At 57.1% G+C, this 19,046-nt stretch overlaps 1 protein-coding gene across 16 annotated transcripts in view; it reads left to right on the forward strand.

Moving 5' to 3' along the window:
• PCBP3 (poly(rC) binding protein 3) overlaps positions 1 to 19,046 on the forward strand; it is a 182,919-nt gene that overhangs the window by 149,555 nt on the left and 14,318 nt on the right. For 10 of the 16 annotated variants that reach the window (XM_033126345.1, XM_033126327.1, XM_033126401.1 and 7 more), the window contains 8 exons: positions 3,114 to 3,268; positions 4,303 to 4,326; positions 5,127 to 5,159; positions 5,533 to 5,649; positions 6,503 to 6,634; positions 7,241 to 7,369; positions 10,377 to 10,520; positions 14,036 to 14,077. In XM_033126345.1, coding sequence (XP_032982236.1) covers positions 3,114 to 3,268; positions 4,303 to 4,326; positions 5,127 to 5,159; positions 5,533 to 5,649; positions 6,503 to 6,634; positions 7,241 to 7,369; positions 10,377 to 10,520; positions 14,036 to 14,077 — 776 coding nt within the window. The remainder of the gene's footprint in view (positions 1 to 3,113; positions 3,269 to 4,302; positions 4,327 to 5,126; positions 5,160 to 5,532; positions 5,650 to 6,502; positions 6,635 to 7,240; positions 7,370 to 10,376; positions 10,521 to 14,035; positions 14,078 to 19,046) is intronic. The other 6 variants (XM_033126382.1, XM_033126409.1, XM_033126391.1 and 3 more) reach the window with 2 other exon arrangements.

A 19,046-nucleotide genomic window follows, 5' to 3' on the forward strand; every position in this document is an offset into this window, starting at 1 on the left:
GTGGCAGAGGAGAGAGGTGTGGGCCTAAGCACTCGGGTGGCAGACGGGTCACTGAGAAGACACGCGGGTCAGGAGTTCCACTGGTCGCATGTGTGGACTGTGGGTCTCTGTTAGCGACCGCGGTGGTGGTGGGGGGCAGTCCTTTGGGGTGTGTCCAGGGCTGAGGAATATCCGTGGATTTGGTCAGCACAAAGCGGCATTTAAACCACACACTGGGCAGGCAAGAAGGGAGGCCCCCTGCTAGGCCCTGTAGGAGGACAGGCCTGCTTCTCTCTCCCCATTAATGAATTGAAAATATAATCTCCAGCACTAAAGAGAACAGAAGGAGGTGAAAGAGATCTGCCCATTTCTGGAACACCCTCTGACTTTTTGTGGGTGATTGTGACCACGGGAGTCCAGCAGCTGAATCCCCTGTGCATCCCGGCAGCCGCGGCCCCTGAGGTGGGAGCGAGGCCCAGGTACTCTAGGGGTTCCCTGTGATGAGTGGGTGTCCTGGGGCCTGGTGGGACTGCCAGAGGACGACCCCATGCCCGCTGAGAGCCCACGTTCCTGGGGGAGCCACCTGCCCAGTGCCACTCGCAGGCTGGGGGTTCTTCAGGGTCTCAGGTGACTAATCTCTACCCGGACTGCTTGTTCCCGCTGTCCTGCAGAGGGCTCTGGATGCTCACGCTGGGCCGGGGGTGAAGGAAGGTGCTGGCCTGTGTGACTGAGGGCACTCGCTGACCCACTTTTTCCACGCGGCTGGAAACGCTTACGTAACAGCTGGCCATGGGGCCCTGCCGTCCCCTGACTCAGGAGGAGATGCCCCCCCCATGTGATCCAATTCCTTGGCGCTGATAGCTGGGCTCAGCTTTGCTGCGGTGGGAGGGAGCCCCGCTCCCTGGTCCACCTCAGTCAGTCACTGGGGCTAGAGCACCGCCTCCTCTCCCTTCTGGGCCCTTCCTCCCGGGCCCTCTGGGTGACAGACGCTCTCTGCCTGTGTTCCTCCATAGGCCACCAGCCACCTGAGGCTGTTTACTCAACACTTCCGTGTGACTAGTGACTTTTTTGCTTTAGATGTAACTAGCCCATGTGGCTGCCCTACTGGGCTGAGAACACATGGACGCAAGGGCAATTTTTAAAACTCTATTTTTGGGCACTGTGCCTTCATGTTAGAATCCTTGTTACTCAAATGTGTCATTGTATTTTGAATAACTAGAACTAATCGTTTGTGTTGAAGTTACCCGTAAATACTTTTTTGAATGCGAGTGTTTATTGCAGAAATGCACTGGTAGCTGTCATTTTGCCCACGCCAGGAGTCACCTGTCATGGCCCTTTGTAGGTGTCCCCAAATGTCATACAGGTGATGGGATGCACTTTGATTCTGCTTTATGTTTTTCTTTTAGCATATTTTTCAGCAGAAATCTTGATGAGAAAACCAGTTCTTTGCCCCCAAAACCTGTAACTTAAAGGACAAGGTTGCTTTTCTAACCTGTCGTCTCCTGTGTACAGACACAGCCTCTCACCTTTGCAGGGCGCGTCACAGGGCCAGTGAACAGACAGCCTGGGGGTGCATGGGGGCACACGCAGCTTCCATAGGACCTTTGTTCCTGACGGACTTAGGCAGCCACGCTGGCACTGTGACATTGTCACTCATTAGTGAAGGGACTGAGTGTGGGCTGGAATGTGGGCTACTCTCACAGAGCCGGCCCGTGGGTCCTCTCCTGGCTCACAGGGCCTCGTCTCTCATTGTCCCAGCAGCTCCGCACACTCTCAGTGCACCTGGGAAGGTGGCGGTTCCCGGAGGCCTCTCGTGGAACCCCTGGACCTGGAGCCGCCCCCAGGTCACCTGGAACCTACCTCCAGCCAGGCCTATCTTGCCTTTCTATCTAAAAAAGACACTCTGCTGTCAGACCCTGGTGGCCCCGCTCCCCGCCCTCTCCAGACTGGTGGGTGCCCTCCTCCCATGGGGTCCGCTTGTGCCCTTGTGTCCCCTCCTCTCTGCTCCCTGCGGACCCGCAGCCCTGCAACATCCCATACACATACCCCGCACCCTGCCATGTCCAGCCCCCCATTTGTGCACTGCACAGAGGGGCTCCCGGAGACTGCCTGCTTGCACTCCCAGAAAGACCACACAAACACGCACTCCCTTGTGACCCCTGTGACCCGTAGAGTGAAATAGCGCTTCCCAGTCCTAGAGTCAAGGTCTGGTGCACCCCTGGCCACCCCCCATATCTGGCAGTTCTCCTAGATGTCTCCCGGCTGGTCTGAGAGTCCCCTCCCCTCACTGCACTCAGCCTTCCCTTGGCCTTGTTGGCGCCTGTCGTGTGAGGCCGCTCCATGCGCCGCGGCAGGGATGACCTGTGCCTCGGAATCTAGCCTGAAGGAGGAGCTGCATCCTTCTGAGAAGGGACTTTGGCAGACCTGGGTGGGGGGCTCGGACTCTGTCCTCCACCCTCCCCTTGTTGAGGCCAAGTGCTGTGGACCTGAGCCACCAACGTGTACCCGGGCCACGTGGCGCTGGCCCCCATGCTTGAGCTCACTGCCTGCCTCAGTCCGGGCCTGTGTCTCAGAGCGGGGTCAGCGTTTTGCCTGGTAGGCTGAGCACTGGGCCTGCAGAAAGTCTGCCCCGCACACCAGTGATGTGGGTATGTAAGGAAAGCTCCTGACGGGGAGAGGACGCTCAGCGCAGCGGCAGTTTCGTTGATAGAGACTAAGTTCCCTTAGCAGTGAAGAGTGCCAGGAAACGTCAACAACAAAGTGGGCATGCCAGCCGCTGAAATGGCCTCGCGTTTAAGGGCGAGGGAGTCATGGCGGGAGAGAATGGGAGGGACTGACCTCATAGCACAGTGGACACGCTGGCCATGCACGAAGCCCGGGCTTACCCACTGGGTGACCTTCCTCCCCAGCAGCTGCGAGAGCTGTCCCTGTTCCCCTACTTACAGAAGTGGGAGCTGAGGCAGAGAGCTGGCTGACCTGCCAGGCTTTCCCCTGCCCAGCAGGTCGCTCCCCTCATGCACGAGCCTCTCCCTGAGCCCTTGCCTCACCTCGCCAGCCGCCTCCACTCCCCCAGAGACCAGGACGTCCCGTGCGTTGGTGTTCCGGGCAGCAGCAGCTATGCCTTCTCTTTGCAGGTGACACCTTCTGGGCCCCATCTGTCCTTCCTCACGGCATCCTCAGCACCTTAAGCCACCATCCCCAACTGCATTTTGGGAGGAAGATGGAGTCCAAGGTCTCAGAAGGTGGCCTGAATGTGACCCTGACAATCCGCCTGCTGATGCATGGAAAGGTACGCAAGCTGAAGCCCTGCCTTTGTCACTGGGAGGAGGGAGGCAGGACGTGGTCGCTCCTAGGGCCCTTATATTATATATTGTTTCCTAAAACTCTAAGCAAGCTCAGGTGCAGTGCAGCCTAAACGTTTCTCCCGGAACCTTCGAGACTAAGTGACCGAGCTGATGCCCCATCACCGAGTACCTCAGAGTGTGTTGCCCACGCGCGCCGAGACGCCTCAGTGTGTTGCCCACATGCTTGGTGTTCCCCATCACCAAGTCAGGACACTGACGGAGATCCGTTGTGGTCACCTGACCGCACTCCAGCCTCAGTCTCCTGTCATCCCAGCACTGTCCTTCCTAACAGGTTCCTCAGGCTGGGCTCACATTCCATGTCCTTGTCACATGTCTAGTCCCCTTGACCCTGGAGGACTTGCTCTGGTCTTCCTTTGCCTTCCTCCTTTGAAAGCTTCTGACCAGTTCTTTTTTAGAATGTTCATCGTGTTGGCTTTTTCTGATATTTCCTCACCGTGGGCAGGAAAAGTCACAAAAGCTTTCCTATAGGTGGCCCAGATTTCAGGGTGTCCTGTTACTAATCACTTGGTTGATCTTCTAGTTGTCTCCACCCAGAGCTGCTGTCCCCCACGGTTACTAGATGGTCATTGCCGGGGTGCTTAGACGCTGTGTAGATGTCCCATTTGTCACCAAGCTTTCAGTGCATGCTTTTGTGTCTGTGTGGACTCAGCGTTTGCTGTTTTATCCATTTTATTCCCCATTGTGTCATTACTTATTTTGATGCTCGTTTTGGCCAGTGGGGGCCCCTCCAGGCTGGCTCCTGTGTCCTTGTTTAGCTGGAAAGCAGCTGGACATTCTCCTTTGCTGGGCTGTCAGTCAGAGGCTGGGCTGGGGTCGGCCGTGGCCGTGTTGGCACGGAGGCCGCCTGCAGCAGGCCTGCCTGCACACCCCTCCTGACCGGCTAACTCCCCTTCCTCACAAAAGACAGTGTTTGGTCCTTCTGCTGTATGACGTCACCTTTCTGTGATTTGTCCTACAGGAAGTTGGAAGCATCATCGGGAAGGTGATTACTGAATGACCTCTCTGCCTCTGTCGGGGTCCCTGTGCTGGGGGTGTGCCCGCGCACGGTGGCAGTGAGAATCCCAGAGATATCCTGCATCTCAGGCCAAGAGTATCCTGGTCACCAGCTCTGACAGCCTGGGAGGCCCCAGTAGTCACCTCTGCAGCCCCAGTGCCCACTGTCCTGGTGGCCAGTCCTTCCTCCTGTGTGTGAGAGCCCAGGCAGCGTTCCTTCCCTTGCACCCCTCCGAGCAGTCGCCACCTCTGGCCAGTGAGCGCTGGTGGTCTCCTTGCATTTCCTTTTGGAAATAGAAGGACCGTTCCCGCAGGGAAGTCACAGCCAATTTGGGAGCCCGTGCCTGTGGGAGAGGCAGGGATGAGGCATCACCCTCCCGTTGGTTGCTTTTTGACTACCTCTGGGGTTCCAAGTGGTTCCTGTCCAATGGGGGCCTCTCCTGTGCTCAAGTCCAGCTCTTTGCATAAGTGCCTCTGCGGGCCGCCATGGTCCTGCCTGTGATGACCGTAGTGATAGCTGGTTCATTCCCGTCTCCACACTGTAGAACACGTGCCCTGGCCAAGTGTGGTGCCCAGGCAGGTGCCTGGGTGCCAGCCCGCCCACCCTCAGTGCCGTGGGCCCCTGGGCTCACATACCAGGTGTGCTGAGGGCTCATTGGAGGCACAGTGTGTGTCAGGCTCTCGACAGCGTAGGGCGCTGGGGGGAGGTGGCTCCTGACACTGCACGCTGCCACTCCGAGCCCTCTGTGTGCCTGACCCATCTCCCTGTTGTCTAAATTTTTATTTCAGAAAGGAGAGACTGTGAAAAAGATGCGTGAAGAGGTGAGTTGGGGTGTCCTCAGCGGCATCCTGTGTCCTGCGGGTGGGAGGGCCTCCAGCAGCTCTGCGCTCGGACCAGCTGGGAGTCCTGCACCGGGGTGTCAGGGCATCCCCGTGCGGTCCCCTCAGTGGACGCGGGGCACACAGTGGCACAGAGGCTTCTCCCCGGGCCAGCTGCCCTGGAACCGCTGGGTCCTCCCTCATTAAAATTTCCCTGTAGAGGGCAGTCCCGGAGAGGATTTCCTGTTGAGTGCTGAGGTCTGCCCATCACGTGCCACGGGACATGTCTGCATCGGTTGTGTCAGGAGGAGCAGCCAGCCTGTCACTGCCCCGCGGCTCTAATCCAGTTTCTGGGCTCTGCTCAACTCCCGTGTAGAGTGGTGCCAGGATCAACATCTCAGAGGGAAACTGCCCAGAGAGAATCGTGACCATCACAGGCCCAACCGACGCCATCTTCAAGGCCTTCGCCATGATCGCCTACAAGTTTGAGGAGGTGAGATCGCCACCAGAGACGGGTGGTGGGCAAGGTCACAGCCCAGCCCACGAGGAATGCCCCAACTCCTGTCAGCTCCTCTTTCCCAGGACTCCCCACACCCCTCAGGCCAGCGTTGGGCCCGCCCACCTCGCTGCTCCCTCCACCCCCTTCTCTAGAGCAGCTGGCTTGACCCCGGGTGGACCAGCTTGGCTTAGGAGTGAACAGATAGAGCACAGACACATGACCGGGTCCCCCGCTGGCACACATGGATGTGTATGCGTTTGTGTGTCTGCTGCAATTTTCAGAGTCACATCTCAATGTTTTTATGTGTTTTTAATTTTTTTGAAATTGCCAGAAATGATTTAGAGATGCATTTAGAGTTTTTATTCAGAGGGTGATCAAGCTAGGGAATAATTTTTTCTGTCAAAAGAGTCCCCGTCTGTCCAAACCCCCATGCCCCGTTACGCCTGTGGACAAAGGTGAGGGCCTGTGTGTGGGCGCCCTCTGACTGGTGCCCTGCCCTGTGCACAGCAGCGCCATGGCCGCTGTGACATGTGTGTCAGTCGCTGCTGTCTGTCCAGCCGTCCCTTGTCCTGAACCCGACCTGGTCTTCCAGCCTTTGTGACCAGCCCCGCCTGGCCACTGTGTCCCTTCTCTGCAGGCGCGGCCGTCTGCCACGGTGCATGCACCTCCCTCCAGGCCACATGCGTTTCCACGCTTGTCCTCCTCCCGTGGGCGTGGCCCCTGCCACCCCACGGCCCCCCGAGGCCTCTCATAGCTCATCACATGACCTTCTCCCAGAGCCCCTCACTCGCTCTCTTGGTGTCCAGAGCGGGCGTTGGTGGCCAACACATGCACCCTCCTACCCCAGGACATCATCAACTCCATGAGCAACAGCCCCGCCACCAGCAAGCCCCCCGTGACACTGAGGCTGGTGGTCCCTGCCAGCCAGTGCGGGTCCCTGATCGGCAAAGGCGGCTCCAAGATCAAGGAGATCAGGGAGGTAACAGGACCCCCGCCCGGTGGGTGTCCGGCTACTGGGTGGGAAAGGAGGCGCACACGGAGGTCATGTGGCTCGAGGGTGAGGGGGCCCTGCGCATAGGGGCTTGGGTCCCTGCCCCCCCGTTTCCTGGGAGAACACGAGCCATCCCAGCTGGGATGGGGCTGGTGTGAGGTGCACCCTTGACAGCCACAGGTGCACTCATTTCAAGGAAAACCTGAGCCCTTCCGGCCCAGGAGGGTGATTCCTTCTCATTCAGGCCTAGAATCCATCTCTCTATGACCTAACCTCCACAGAGCGCATGGAGTTTCTTTCACGTGTCGGAAAGAAGTGACTCCCTTTCTGTCTTCTCTCCTGCAAATGCCGATTGCCGCTTAAAACGCTCCCTGGGCAGCCCTGTTTGTCCTGTGCCAGCTCTGTGCTGGGCAGACCCACCCACAGGGCCTCCCCAAGGAACAGGTGGAGGGGGTGCCATGGTGTGACGTTGGGGTGGGCTTTCCCCAGCACACTGCCCTCCAGCATTCCCGCGAACGAATCCGGAAGCGCAGCTCCAGCCTCGCGGCCTCCTGGTCCCTCTCCTGTGCCCCTCCCAACTTCTGCTTTCTCCAGTCCACAGGTGCCCAGGTCCAGGTGGCCGGGGACATGCTGCCCAATTCCACGGAGCGGGCGGTGACCATCTCTGGGACCCCTGACGCCATCATCCAGTGTGTCAAGCAGATCTGTGTGGTCATGCTGGAGGTACAGTCTCTGCATCCATGCTCGTGGCCGGCCTGCCCTCCCTCCACACTGGCGATGGCTTCTTAGTGTCGGTGGCGGCAAAGGCTTGGGTGCCTCAGCGAGGTCAGGGCCGTGTGGGGGCCAGGCATCGGGAGCGTGGCCCAAGGCGACCTGACTGGGAGCCATGCTGGGTGTCTGGGTGCTGTGGGAGGGGCAGGGCTGCTGCCTGCCACCCGCGGGTCTGTCGTCGTCACTGGGGAGCTGGGGGAGAGAATGCATGGGGAGGCACGCGCCCCTGCCTTCATTTCTGGAACTGGATTTGGTGAGGGGCCTTTAGTAAACGGTTGGGCCTTAAAAACAGTGTAAGTCTGCACTGAAGATAGGTCTGCCCAGGAGACGAGCCTGCGTGGAGAGGGGGCTGCGTGGAGATGGGGAGGGGAGGTGGCAGGCGACAGTGCTGGGCCGGCCGAAGGCGTCAGAGCCACACCCAGGAACAAAGGGCAGGACTTAGGAAAACCACTCGGAAATGCCCAAATTGTTAAGACAGAGAAGGAAACAAAGGGATTAAAAACCGACAGAGACGCAGAGATGGTACAGCTAAGCAAGGCAAAGCCTCCTTTTAAATTTTTGGGGTTGAAAACCCTGAGATTTAAATTTCAACCAGTGCCCCAAGTACAGCGAGACGCGTTGAAGCTGTCAGGAGTTGCTGGTTTCTTTAGCTCAGATGAAGTGGTGCTGCCTCAAATGGAAGGTTCCAACAGCTGTGCTGGGGGCCTGGCCGCCTGGCCCCTGAGCCCATCGCTCTGCTCGAGTGATCTCCACGCAGTGGGAATGGAAGCCTTGCTGGGCAGCTGTGGCTTTACCCTTCTTTTTTACTTGGTGTTAAAACCCATGTCCTTTACTTTAAAGAAATTTATGGAATCTTATTTTCCTGAAGTACGATATTTTGTGAAGTCAAAAGTAGTTTCTTAGATGTTACTCTGAAGTTGCCCCAACCGCTGGTCATGGTGCCAGTTGGCGCTGGCCCACGTTCCCCTCAGCCCCCATCTGCTGGGACCCAAAAGGGCCACATGGCAGATGGCGATGGGCCTGGGACTCTGGGTGCTGCTGGACGCGTGGCAGCAGTGGGCACCTCAGGGTAGCCGAGTGATCTGAACAGTTCCTGTGGCTAGCGACGCAGCCCCCACCCACATCCTCCCATGTCCCCAGTCAAGGCTCAGAACAGAACATGTGATCTCCTCAGAACTCTTCCCACGGGGCGTTGTCTGCACCATGTTGTGGCCAGACGGCCCCCAGAAGCAGGTCTGACCACTGTGGGTTTTGGGGTGCTGGCGCCCTGGGGCTGTGGCTGGGACAGTCTCCTTCCTGATGGCCGCAGGCTCACGTGGATGATGAATGTTGAAGTACACGTGGCAAATATGAATAAGCGTTGGACTGAGGTGACGCCGTGTTCATTGGTGTCACGAAGATCTCGTGGTCAGGAACAGCTTTCCTGCGTGAGGACAAGGATTCAGCGCAGCTGGGAACAGTCTGGTCCACGTCCAAGTGGAGAGTGACTGGGCAAATAGAGCAGAGGCCCTGAGGACTTTCAGGGGTGGCCGTGGGGTAGGCCTCACGCCCTTGAAGTCACTGCCAGGAGGGCTGAACCTCGGTGCCGGCGAGCCGGGCGGCCCTGTGGAGAGCCAGGCCTGGCCGTGGCCTGCCCGGGAGGAGCGCGGATGGCGCCTGTGCTCAGACAGCCTGGTCTCTGTCAGGAAGCCGGGAGTCACAAGCCAGAAGCGGCAGGACAGGCCGGCAGAGCTCACGGTGCCAGGATGGCAGACGCTGCCATCGGTGGGGTCCGAGGGCACCATGGAGTGAGGTGACGGGATGAGGAGCATGCTGCCCGGCTCAGGGACAGGGCTGCAGCCAGACTGAGTTCTCTGCTTTACACAGTGCAAATGGTCACTCGTTCACTCTTGGATCAGTCACGATTTTTCCTCGGTGAGCTCCGAGTCGGGTCTGAGATCACAGTGAACCCCAGTTTGCACAGAGACGTTTCTGGAGGCACTCAATCATAACCACAGAAACACAACCCCAGACGTCAGCCAGGATCAGATCACAGGCCTTCTCAGCAGCCTTTCTGCTTTACAGCAAGGTCACACAGCACAGCCAGGGTCACACAGCCCAGCCAGGGTCATACAGCACAGCCAGGGTCACAGAGACCAAGGTCAGATAGCACGGCCAAGGTTGCATAGTCTGTTCAAGGTCGTGCAGTGTGACCTGGGCTGCAGAATTGAAGCTGCTGCCCACTGCTGTCCCCATCTGGCTCTGTGTGTCTTGAGGTCACGCCCGACCGGCTGGGGTGGGTGCTGGGCTTGAATGGGCTGTGGCCTCCACAATACCCAGCAGGGACAGCTGCCCTGGCCCCCGACTCACTGACTCGGGGGCTCCCAACTCAGTCGCTGGGCCTGGCCTGTGGCCTCTGCAACAAGGGAAAACCATCCACCCCGGGGACAAGGAGAGCCTCTCTGACCAAGGGGTCAGGCTGACTTTATCAGAACCTAGAATGGGACAGTATCCACCGAAAGATAAGAATTCACACTTCTGGACACAGAATATTGAAAGGAAATTATAGTAAACCTCACCGTGACGGGAATATCTCATTTGGACTCGAAGTCACCGCGGGCTGATGTGTGTACAGTGACAGTGCCACAGTCTGTCCGTCGTGCAGCGTGTGGGGTCATGTGCTCCCCTGTCACCCGTCCTGGCACCATCCTGCTGTGTGACTGACGCCCACGCGGGGCCATCTGAGGCAGTGGTTACAAGGAGGAGGGAGGCGGCCCCTAGAGGGAACGGGGGTGCTGAGACGTGGTTCTCGGCAGGTGGCCCTCCGCCCTGGGGTGTCCCCCCAGCACTGCTGGCCTGAGGGGCTGGGGGGGCGGGGATGCAGTAGGGGGCGGGCTCAGGAAGAGGCTGCCCCCCCTCACTACTGTCACGCTGCGAGGCTGTCTAACGTTCTCTCTCCCTCTCCTGTCCCTTTTCCTAGTCCCCACCGAAAGGTGCCACCATTCCCTACCGCCCAAAGCCCGCCTCCACCCCTGTCATTTTTGCAGGTGGTCAGGTAAGAGCCGACCCGCTCGCGGCCTCCACTGCCAACCTCAGCCTTTTACTGCAGCCCCCGCCGCTGCCCGTTAGTGCACTCAGGTTTTCTCCCTTCTCATGTGCACGTCTCCCGCCCTTGCACACTGGGTGCAGAGCTCTCTCAGCCCACTGCCAGGGGGAGGAGGGGAGCATGGGCTGCTGAGAGAGGCCGGGCTGGGTGGTGTCAGAAAGGGCCCAGGTGGACGCCCTGCGTCCCAGCAAGTGTTCCCCTTGACCTGGCACGGGAGGACCTGGTTCCGTGCTCACCCAGGGCTGCCTGGGCCACGCCTGCCCAAATCTAGTTCTCCAGGGTTTTTAAGGAGCTCAGGTAGCAGGGCCCGGAGTATCCCAGGTGCCGGTTCGGGCTCCTGATTGAAGCAACCAGGACTGGAAGAGCTAGGGTCCCATTTTCCAGAAGCACACGCTCCTAGCGTCCCTTGGGTGAGTCCCAACCAGTAGACAGCCTTTCCGCTCACGGCAGGCCGGGACGTCCACTCGCCACTCCTGTCGTTTTGGCTGGAGCCACTACCCTCTTTTCTCTCCTACCAGGAAGGGTCCTGAGAGGCTAGCGGCCACAGAGAAATTTAGTCTGAGGCCAGAAGTTCACTTAGTAGGGCCTAGAGAGAGCTGAGTGGAGAAGCTGTGCCCCATTTCCTCACAAGTGCCACCTCCTGCCATGAGGTACCTGGCCCAGAGCATCCCACAGGAGCCTGGCCTGCCCCGCCACCCCAGGGTCATGGAGCCAGACAGATGGACTCTGCACGCACCCAGCCAGTGGTGCCTGGAGGAGCTCTGCGTCCAGTCGGCAGTGATGTGTGTCTTGTTCAAGGGAGAGTTAAGACAGACTTGCCACAGGGGACCCAGGTCGGGAGAATGGCCACGGCGTTTCATTTTATCACTAAAAAGAAAGAAAAGGGGCAAATAACACATTTGTCCATGTGTTTCTATACTACGGAAAGGACTCTTACCTGATCTTAGCCGTAGCTTACACATTAGGTGAAGGATGGGGCACTGTGGTCCCACATCTTCAGTAGCATTTGCGGGACGCAGTGTCTCTGTGTGGCCTGCATGGTCCCCCGGCTTCCCTGTCTGACGCTGCGGCCCCAGGGGTTCCACACTTAGGGCATCTCTCCCACCAGCCCAACGCACGCTAAAGTCTCCCGACAGCCCTGACTTTTGTATTCACGTCCGTACAGTAGCCCCAGGACATGGACACATCCCCATGTGACAGGTTGGAAAGCAAGGCTGAGGCCGGGACCAGAGGACCCGCGGCCATGCCCGACGCTGCTGAGAGCCCCGTTTCCTCTCCCACAGTTGTGGTTAGTTAGCAGGTTACTTAACCTGTGTGCTCTCCACGCTGAGGGGGGACAAACACATGACACCGTGCAGTGAAGTGTGGGGCTTTGTTCCAAAGGGAGGTACGTTAATATTACCATAGATGGGGGCCCCGACGCTGCGTGGTCAGCGCCCCGCCATCAGCTCCTACCCTGGAAAGCAGGGCAGTTGGCCCACCGCTCAGTCACCATCATCATGGGCACCTGACGACATCCCGAGGCTGTCACCAGGCTGTCAGCATCTTCACCGGGTGCCTGTGCCCTTGGGACAGTCTTTTCCAGCCAATGGCTGGTCTTGGTCGTCTGTGAGGGGGGCGAGTCCCAGGAGAATCACAGTTCCTGTGGGGAGCCGGGCAGAGGGCACAGTGCAGACTCAGGACGAGGGTGTGGATGGGACCTGGCGCAGCAGTGCGCCCTCCAACACCCCACAGGACATGTTGCAAAGCCTCCCTGCAGGGACGTGTGGCCGGAGGCTCACCCTGACTTTCCTCGGTGACGATACTGTCCCTGTAGGTGGTCTGCCTGTGCTGGCGGCACATGCCCCTGGAGGTCTTGGCCCTGGGCACAGCTCAGCCGTGGGTGCGGGCTACCTGCTTCTCAGGGGGCTCAGATGGTACAGGTTTGCTCCCGACACCCTCTGTCTGCCTGCCAGCCTGCCTCCCAGCCCAGAGGGACGCTCAGACAGCTGAGGACCACAGCCGCCCAGTGAGTGAGAGATGAGTCAGCAACCTGAGGTGTCGGGCCAAGAGCTCCAGGACGCACATGCCGTCCACTCAAACGCAGGCTGCGGGTCCGACCCATCACGGACCTGTCTGGTTCAGGGTGGGCAGCATGTGTCCAGAGCCTGTCACCTTTGATGACACATTGGAGCGTGGCCCAGTGGCACCTTCACAAAAGCTGAAGGCGAGGTCTGGATGCAGCCTCTGTGGGCCCCGTGAAACAGTGCCTTGTCACCGGGACACCTGCCACATCTGATAAGATTCCCTTTCCTTCCTTGTGAGATGCCAGTGGGCGGGCTTCACGCAGACTGGGACCCCTCCTCCCATGGTCCCTGGCCAGTGGCTGGTTGTTTATGATGAAAACAGCAGACTCAAGCCCTGTGGTTGGCAGGACTGTGGAAACCACTCTTGGTTTGAGGGCCATAGGAGTGATTCGTGGACTGGCCTGAAGTTTCCCTCTCAGTGCACAGGGACCCCCGCGTGTGGGCTCGGGTGGGCGTCAGCTGTCCACTTAGGATGTGACTTAGGAGGACCCCACACGGCCGGGTGTGGAAGCCGTGCCCCTGCACATGTCGCAGGCCTGGGGTTGGGGTGCGCTTACCACCTCACTGAGGCTGATGGCAAGTCTGTGGTCTTGACTCTTCCTTGACTCCGTGTGGGTTGTTTGTTGGCCATAAGTTTCTGGAAGCATCTTAGCTGATGGGCTGTTGAAGCAGGTCGGGGTGGGCGGGGCCTCTGCCTGTCAGTGGGGTTTGGGTAGTGTGGGTGGGAGAGGCGGCAGGGCCCACACTCGCTGTGACTGGTCCCAGTCACTGTCTCGGGGGCCAGTGAAACTGTGAAACCAAAATGAGGCCTCAGCAGCCATCTGGCCCCTCTGGGAGCTGTGCTGTGAGCGTGCTGCCCCCCAAGTCAGAACAGCCAGCCTGGTGTCAGAGGCTGGGTGACGGACTGGTCGATCCTGTGACTGATTTGGGTGCATTTGTTATTTAATTGTCTTTTGCAAAATTGGTTTGGGGGTCACCTTTTAAAGGTTTCTTTTTTGTTTGGTTTTCTTGGAGTAAATATTTCCTAAAAGTGAAATGGATGATTAAATTTGGTTGATTAAATTTTCAAAAGGTTAATACTTAGTGATTTTCTAACAGGGGTCAGATCATTCATAGGTAATTTCTTTTAAGAAACTAGGGGAGTGGGAGTCGGAAGCATTTGGGGTGAGTCCTTTCCCTCCCTCCCCGCTGAGTTGGCCAGTCCCAGCTTCCCGCAGCCCAGGGAGGAAGTAAGGTGCAGCTCCCCAGCTCATCAGTCTGGTGGTAGCTCTGGCCAGCCCAGTGAGGGGCGCTGGCGAGGTTGGATGCCAGGTGCCCTGGGAGGACTCCCGTTTCCTGCACGACTGGGCAGTGGGGCTGCACCGTGGGAGGGGGCAGCTGTAAGCAGAGGGCTTGGGCCTGCTCACATCAGAGCCCCACCCAGGAGGGAGGCCCCCCTTCGCGAGCTGACACTCTCTCTCTCTCTAGGCCTACACGATCCAGGGACAGTACGCCATCCCACACCCAGATGTGAGTTTTCACTTTGTCCCCTCCCCTCTCGTCACCGTTTACTATCTGCATGCTGCTGTGAACTGCTAAAATATTAATATTATGCAATAATATTAATACCGTCCTCTCAATGTTTCTGACCTCTGTCGTATCCATATGACCTTGAATAACCTTTAATCTCTTAGCACTAATTCTACTCACATGGAGGACTTGGCCTGATGTCAAATTGTTCCGACTGTTGGAGCAGTGGGGCTTTCCTCCACACACGGGGCCTCGGGCTGTGACCGTGGGACAGCCCTGTCCCCGGCGCCTGCCCCACCCCATGGGCAAGAATAGCACAGAGGCTTCCATGCACCTGAGTGAGGAGATGTGCTGACAAGCAGGTCTAAGGGATCAGAAAGGGACTTTGCATGTCCCTGAGGCTCACTCGCCCCTTTCAGAGCCCAAGTAGAAACACGGTTCACACGTCTGTGAAAGCCAAGCGGACAAGCCTTGGTTTTCATTCTAGAGTTAGTGACAGCCACAAGGCTCCCAGGGCACTGCTGGGACCTCTCCTGTGCTGCGTGAGAACAGAACGGCGGTTTTGGTGGATGGGGATGTCCCCAGGGCACTGCGGGACCTGGGGTCAAGGGGACAACATGCAGCTCTCGGGGCCGAGATAGATACAGGACAGCGACATGAATACAGGGCTCTCTCCTTGGGGCTCGGGGCCACGAGTGCAGAGGCTGTGCTGGCTGGGCATGGGAAAATGGGGGGCAGGGGGGTGGGAAGGGAGGAAGCAGAAAGAGAAGAGGCCAGTGGGCGTGGTGCTGCTTTCCACATCTGGGGCCAACCTGCAACTATGTCAGGAAGCCTCGTGCTTCTAAACCAGCTTTGCATCCTCTGCTGAGAAAGCTTTTCCCAGCTGAGAGCCGAGAGACACCATTCCCCCTCAGGGAGGTGCCACTAGGCCCGAGATGCTTGGGCGTCTTCTGCAGATCCTGTGCTTTGAAGTGGGCAGCTGAAGGGAGGGTCGTCTGAGTAGGATCCAAAGGCGGGACAAGGAGGCCCAGAGGTTAACTCGTGTTAAACAGTGTGTGTGTCAGAAATGCAGAGGTCAGCCCACTCGCTCTGCAGAACAGAAATACTGATGGTTTTTCTTTTTGAAAAAAATCCTCATTAAGCAACACACATGGGAATCGGATGATAGAGGACGTGGTAAAGAGAAGCTCTTCCTCCCATCATGCCCTGGGCACACACCTGCCTGTCCCTACTGGGAAGCCATCCTTCCTGCCCAGAACACGCCGTTAGGGCTCCACGTGTTAAGTAGAAGCTGATGGGGGTGGGGGGGTGGGGGGGGCACAACTGGCCTGCGGCAGGCGGTTGATGGGGTGGCGCCCAGTTCTGTCCCCAGCTCACTGCAGTCCCCCGCACCCACCCAAGCCCACTGCTACAGCTGCCCACTGTCACTTTGGCCTCTCCCTGGCGGACAATGTGACACCAGCCCTGCTGGCAATTGCCCCCACACCCCATTCTGTTACTGGGGATGCTCGTCACCCTTCTATGAATTTATTTTAATCAGATTTCTGGGAGGTGGGGGTGAACGCATTCTGCCTTCTCAAAAGAGCCACAGCAGCTCTGGGAAAATGCTGGTGTCTCGTACTCCCAGGTCGATGGCGTTGTCTGTGAAAATGAGAGCAGTGGGGTTATGAGACCCCAAGAGCAGGTGGGGTGGCCCCATAGCTTGGGCACATTTGGGAGCCCACACGGGCAATGCCTGTCCCACGTCCCCACATTCAGGAACGCTGGGCAGGGTGAACGCAGGTGGGGCTGGGGTGGCGGCACCGCGCTGGGCAGCTTCCATGGCTTCTTAACGGGATGCCCAGAGGGGTGGGGACGGGAGATCAGCCTGGGGCCAACAGACCGTGTTTCTGGGGTGACACAGCCTTCACTCTCTCCGGGACAGGGCGGCCTGTGCCTTCAGAAACGCGTGTAGGCAGAAGCGGGTTCACAAGCCTGGTTCTTCAACCTTTTCGAAGCTGAAGAACTCGGCAGCGGCCTGGCCCTTAAGCATCAGCGAGTTGCCCCAGAGCAGCTATAGGTCCATGACCAGACCCGCAGGCCCACCAGTGAGGAAGGGCTGCGGCCCCCGGGCGCCTCTGAGCTGGCACTGTCCCCAGCTGTGAGCCCATGCACCTGTGTGAGGACGTCGAATTGGGATTGGCTGGGAAGGTGGATTTTGAATATCAGTCGGTGGTTTTAATCTCTTCGTGTGATTCTCTCAATTTGTCTTAAGAGTGGGTACTTTAGCAGGCTCTTTTCCAGATAGCTTAAACTCACATAACTTTCCATAAGTGCCTCGTTCGTTGTGCTTGGTAGAGATCTGAAGTACGTGGCTGTTTACTGTGAAGTGCTTTCTGTGCGGATGGTCTGCTCTCTGGGCCAGCATGGGGGAGGGGCAGCTGTCATGACCCGGCTGGCCAGGGGGAGCGCTCAGAAGTGCTCCTCCTGCAGACACACCGATTTGAAAGTACTTAGATAACCCGTTCAAAATAAAAAAAAAAGTGACCTTTTGGGGACAGAGCTGATGATGGCCAGGAAGGCAATTTTTATCCAAGCCTCAAATTCAGTAGTAAGTTTTAAAGTTTCATTCCTGGGAACCCAAATAAAATAACTACAGGAAACACTAGTTTATACTGTGCATAGTGTAGCCACAGTTCTGACACGTGGTACGCAGCCACGCTCGTCTTTCAGCAAACCAGACCTTACCTGAATCAGACACAGACTAGGAGAAAATACACTTCTTAGATCTGAGTGTTTCTTTATTAGAACTAAATTACACATACGTTTCTGTGCCCAACTTTAAAGAATGCTTTGGTTTGTCCTTAAGAATCATCGCTCACACCCACCAGTTTCCCTGCAGGTTCTTGCATGCCACCTGCATTGTTTTATCGACTCCTCTGGAAGCTTACCGCTCTGCACATTCCAGAGAGGCGTGGGGACTACTTATCGCTAGAGTGCTGGGGTGGCTGTCTGTCCCCTTCCGCAGGTCCTCCCCAAGGGGTCAGGCAGAGTCTCAGACAAGAGAAAGGGGGGCCTCTGGTCGTGGGGGCAGAGGCGGACAGCTGCCAAGCCTGGACACAGTGCAGGAACCACCCAGTCTCTCTCTCACTGACATTTCTGCCACTAATTAGGGTAGTGTGTAGGGTTTCCAGGCGGGAATTCCTGCCCATTCTCAGGAATTTTTTCGCTTTTCCGTTCCCGAATCCCGAGAAAAGTTGGTCGGAAATCAGGAAAATCAGCTCCTTGAACCCAGGTTGTTGACAGTATCGGCCGTCACTTTGTGGAAACGATTCATCATGGAGAACAGAAAACAGTTTATATCTCGGATTCAGGAATAGGAAAGCGAAAAAGATTTCTGAGAGCGGGCAGGAATTCCCTCCTGGAAACCCTAGTAGTATGATTACACCAGTAAGTACTTGTTTTCTTCTGGAAGAAATTAGTCCATGTCAAGCGTCCCCTCGTGTGTGATCTTTATTTCCAGTTTCCACGTGACTTCCACTTAATACCCCCTGATTTAGAGGTGGTGCTGACGTGTGAGGTGACAGCAGCAGGACTTGTGTGAGCTGACAAAGGACTGGCCATCCTTGCTTAACCTCCCTGAGCCCTGCACTAGCATGTGAGGTCACTGCCGGCACCGTCGTCCAGTTGTCACACCAGGAAGTGCCCTGCACTAGCATGTGAGGTCGCTGCCGGCACCATCGTCTGGTTGTCACGCCAGGCGTTGGAAACGTCAAGAGGTCCCTTGCCCAGAGCTGAGGAGCCAGTGAATAAGGGCGCAGGCTCACTCCCCATGCCACTGCATTTGGTAGAGGAAGTTAAGAAACTAGCAGTCAGATGGGCGCCAGTGTCTGCCAGGAATCTCCTGTGAAGAGTCTGCAGTGGGAACTGCAGAAACACGAGTCACAACAGAAGCAGAGAAGTCCGTGAAGGCCATACGGTGACATCCTTGTGGGGCTGCCGGGCTGTGCAGCGCTCTGTGAACACAAGGGGAGCCGCTTCATTCGTGTTGGTGGGACGTGGCGCAGAGGCTGCTCATCACGTTTCACAGGGACCGCATGGAAAGACAAGCCAGCACTGTGCTCCATAGCCACCGACTGATGGCCACACGTCTGGCTCCATTCTTCCAGATTGAGCAGCTCTGAGTGAGGGAGGTGCCCATGGCCCCATCTGCTGCCAGATCAGGGCTGCTGCAGTCATTGCCCTAAAAGTGAGGTCCGGGTCAAGTGCCACCTTGGCTCAATTAACTCTTCCTTTCTCTGTCCCCTTTCCCTGGGATTAGACAAATAGATCAGCACCCTCTCCTGCGGAACCGTTCAGTGGTGGGGCTTCGGGTTAGGCCGTTCCTGCCAGCCAATCCCTTCACAGTCAGAATCGGCGTTTTCACAAGACCTGGGGGACCTGTTTGCGCATGGGAATCTGAGAAGCTGATGCCAAGGATTGTGAAGGAAGAACACATCCCAGCTGGAGCCCCAGGAAGAGAGAACAGAACGGAATGAGGAAGATTGTAAGAGATAAGCACCAAGAATTTTTCAAAGTTAATAAAAGAAACCGATTCTCACATTCAGAAATCCCAAAAAATTCCGAACAAGATAAATAAAAAGTCCGCCTTGGAGAAATCAAAGCAAAATCACACACCACCAAAGACCAAAAATAAATGTTCAAAGTAGTCAGACCAAAAGAATATTACAAAGAACAAGAGTGAGCGAATGAGTTGACTTGTCACCAGCAGCAGTGGGAGCCAGAAGATGGCACAATAAAAGTAATTGTCAACCTCAGATTCCACCTGAAAAGGGGCCTTCCAAAGGCCTAAATATAGACATAGTCAGACAAACAGCTGTGACCATCAGGCTTCTCACGGGTGCTCTTCTGGAGAAGGGAAATGATCCCAGAAGAAAGGCTGGAAAGGCAGGAAGGAATGGGAGCAAAGCCAATTACCATTTCTTTCATT

This window comes from Rhinolophus ferrumequinum, chromosome 2, assembly GCF_004115265.2.
Source record: "Rhinolophus ferrumequinum isolate MPI-CBG mRhiFer1 chromosome 2, mRhiFer1_v1.p, whole genome shotgun sequence".
NCBI lineage: Eukaryota > Metazoa > Chordata > Mammalia > Chiroptera > Rhinolophidae > Rhinolophus > Rhinolophus ferrumequinum.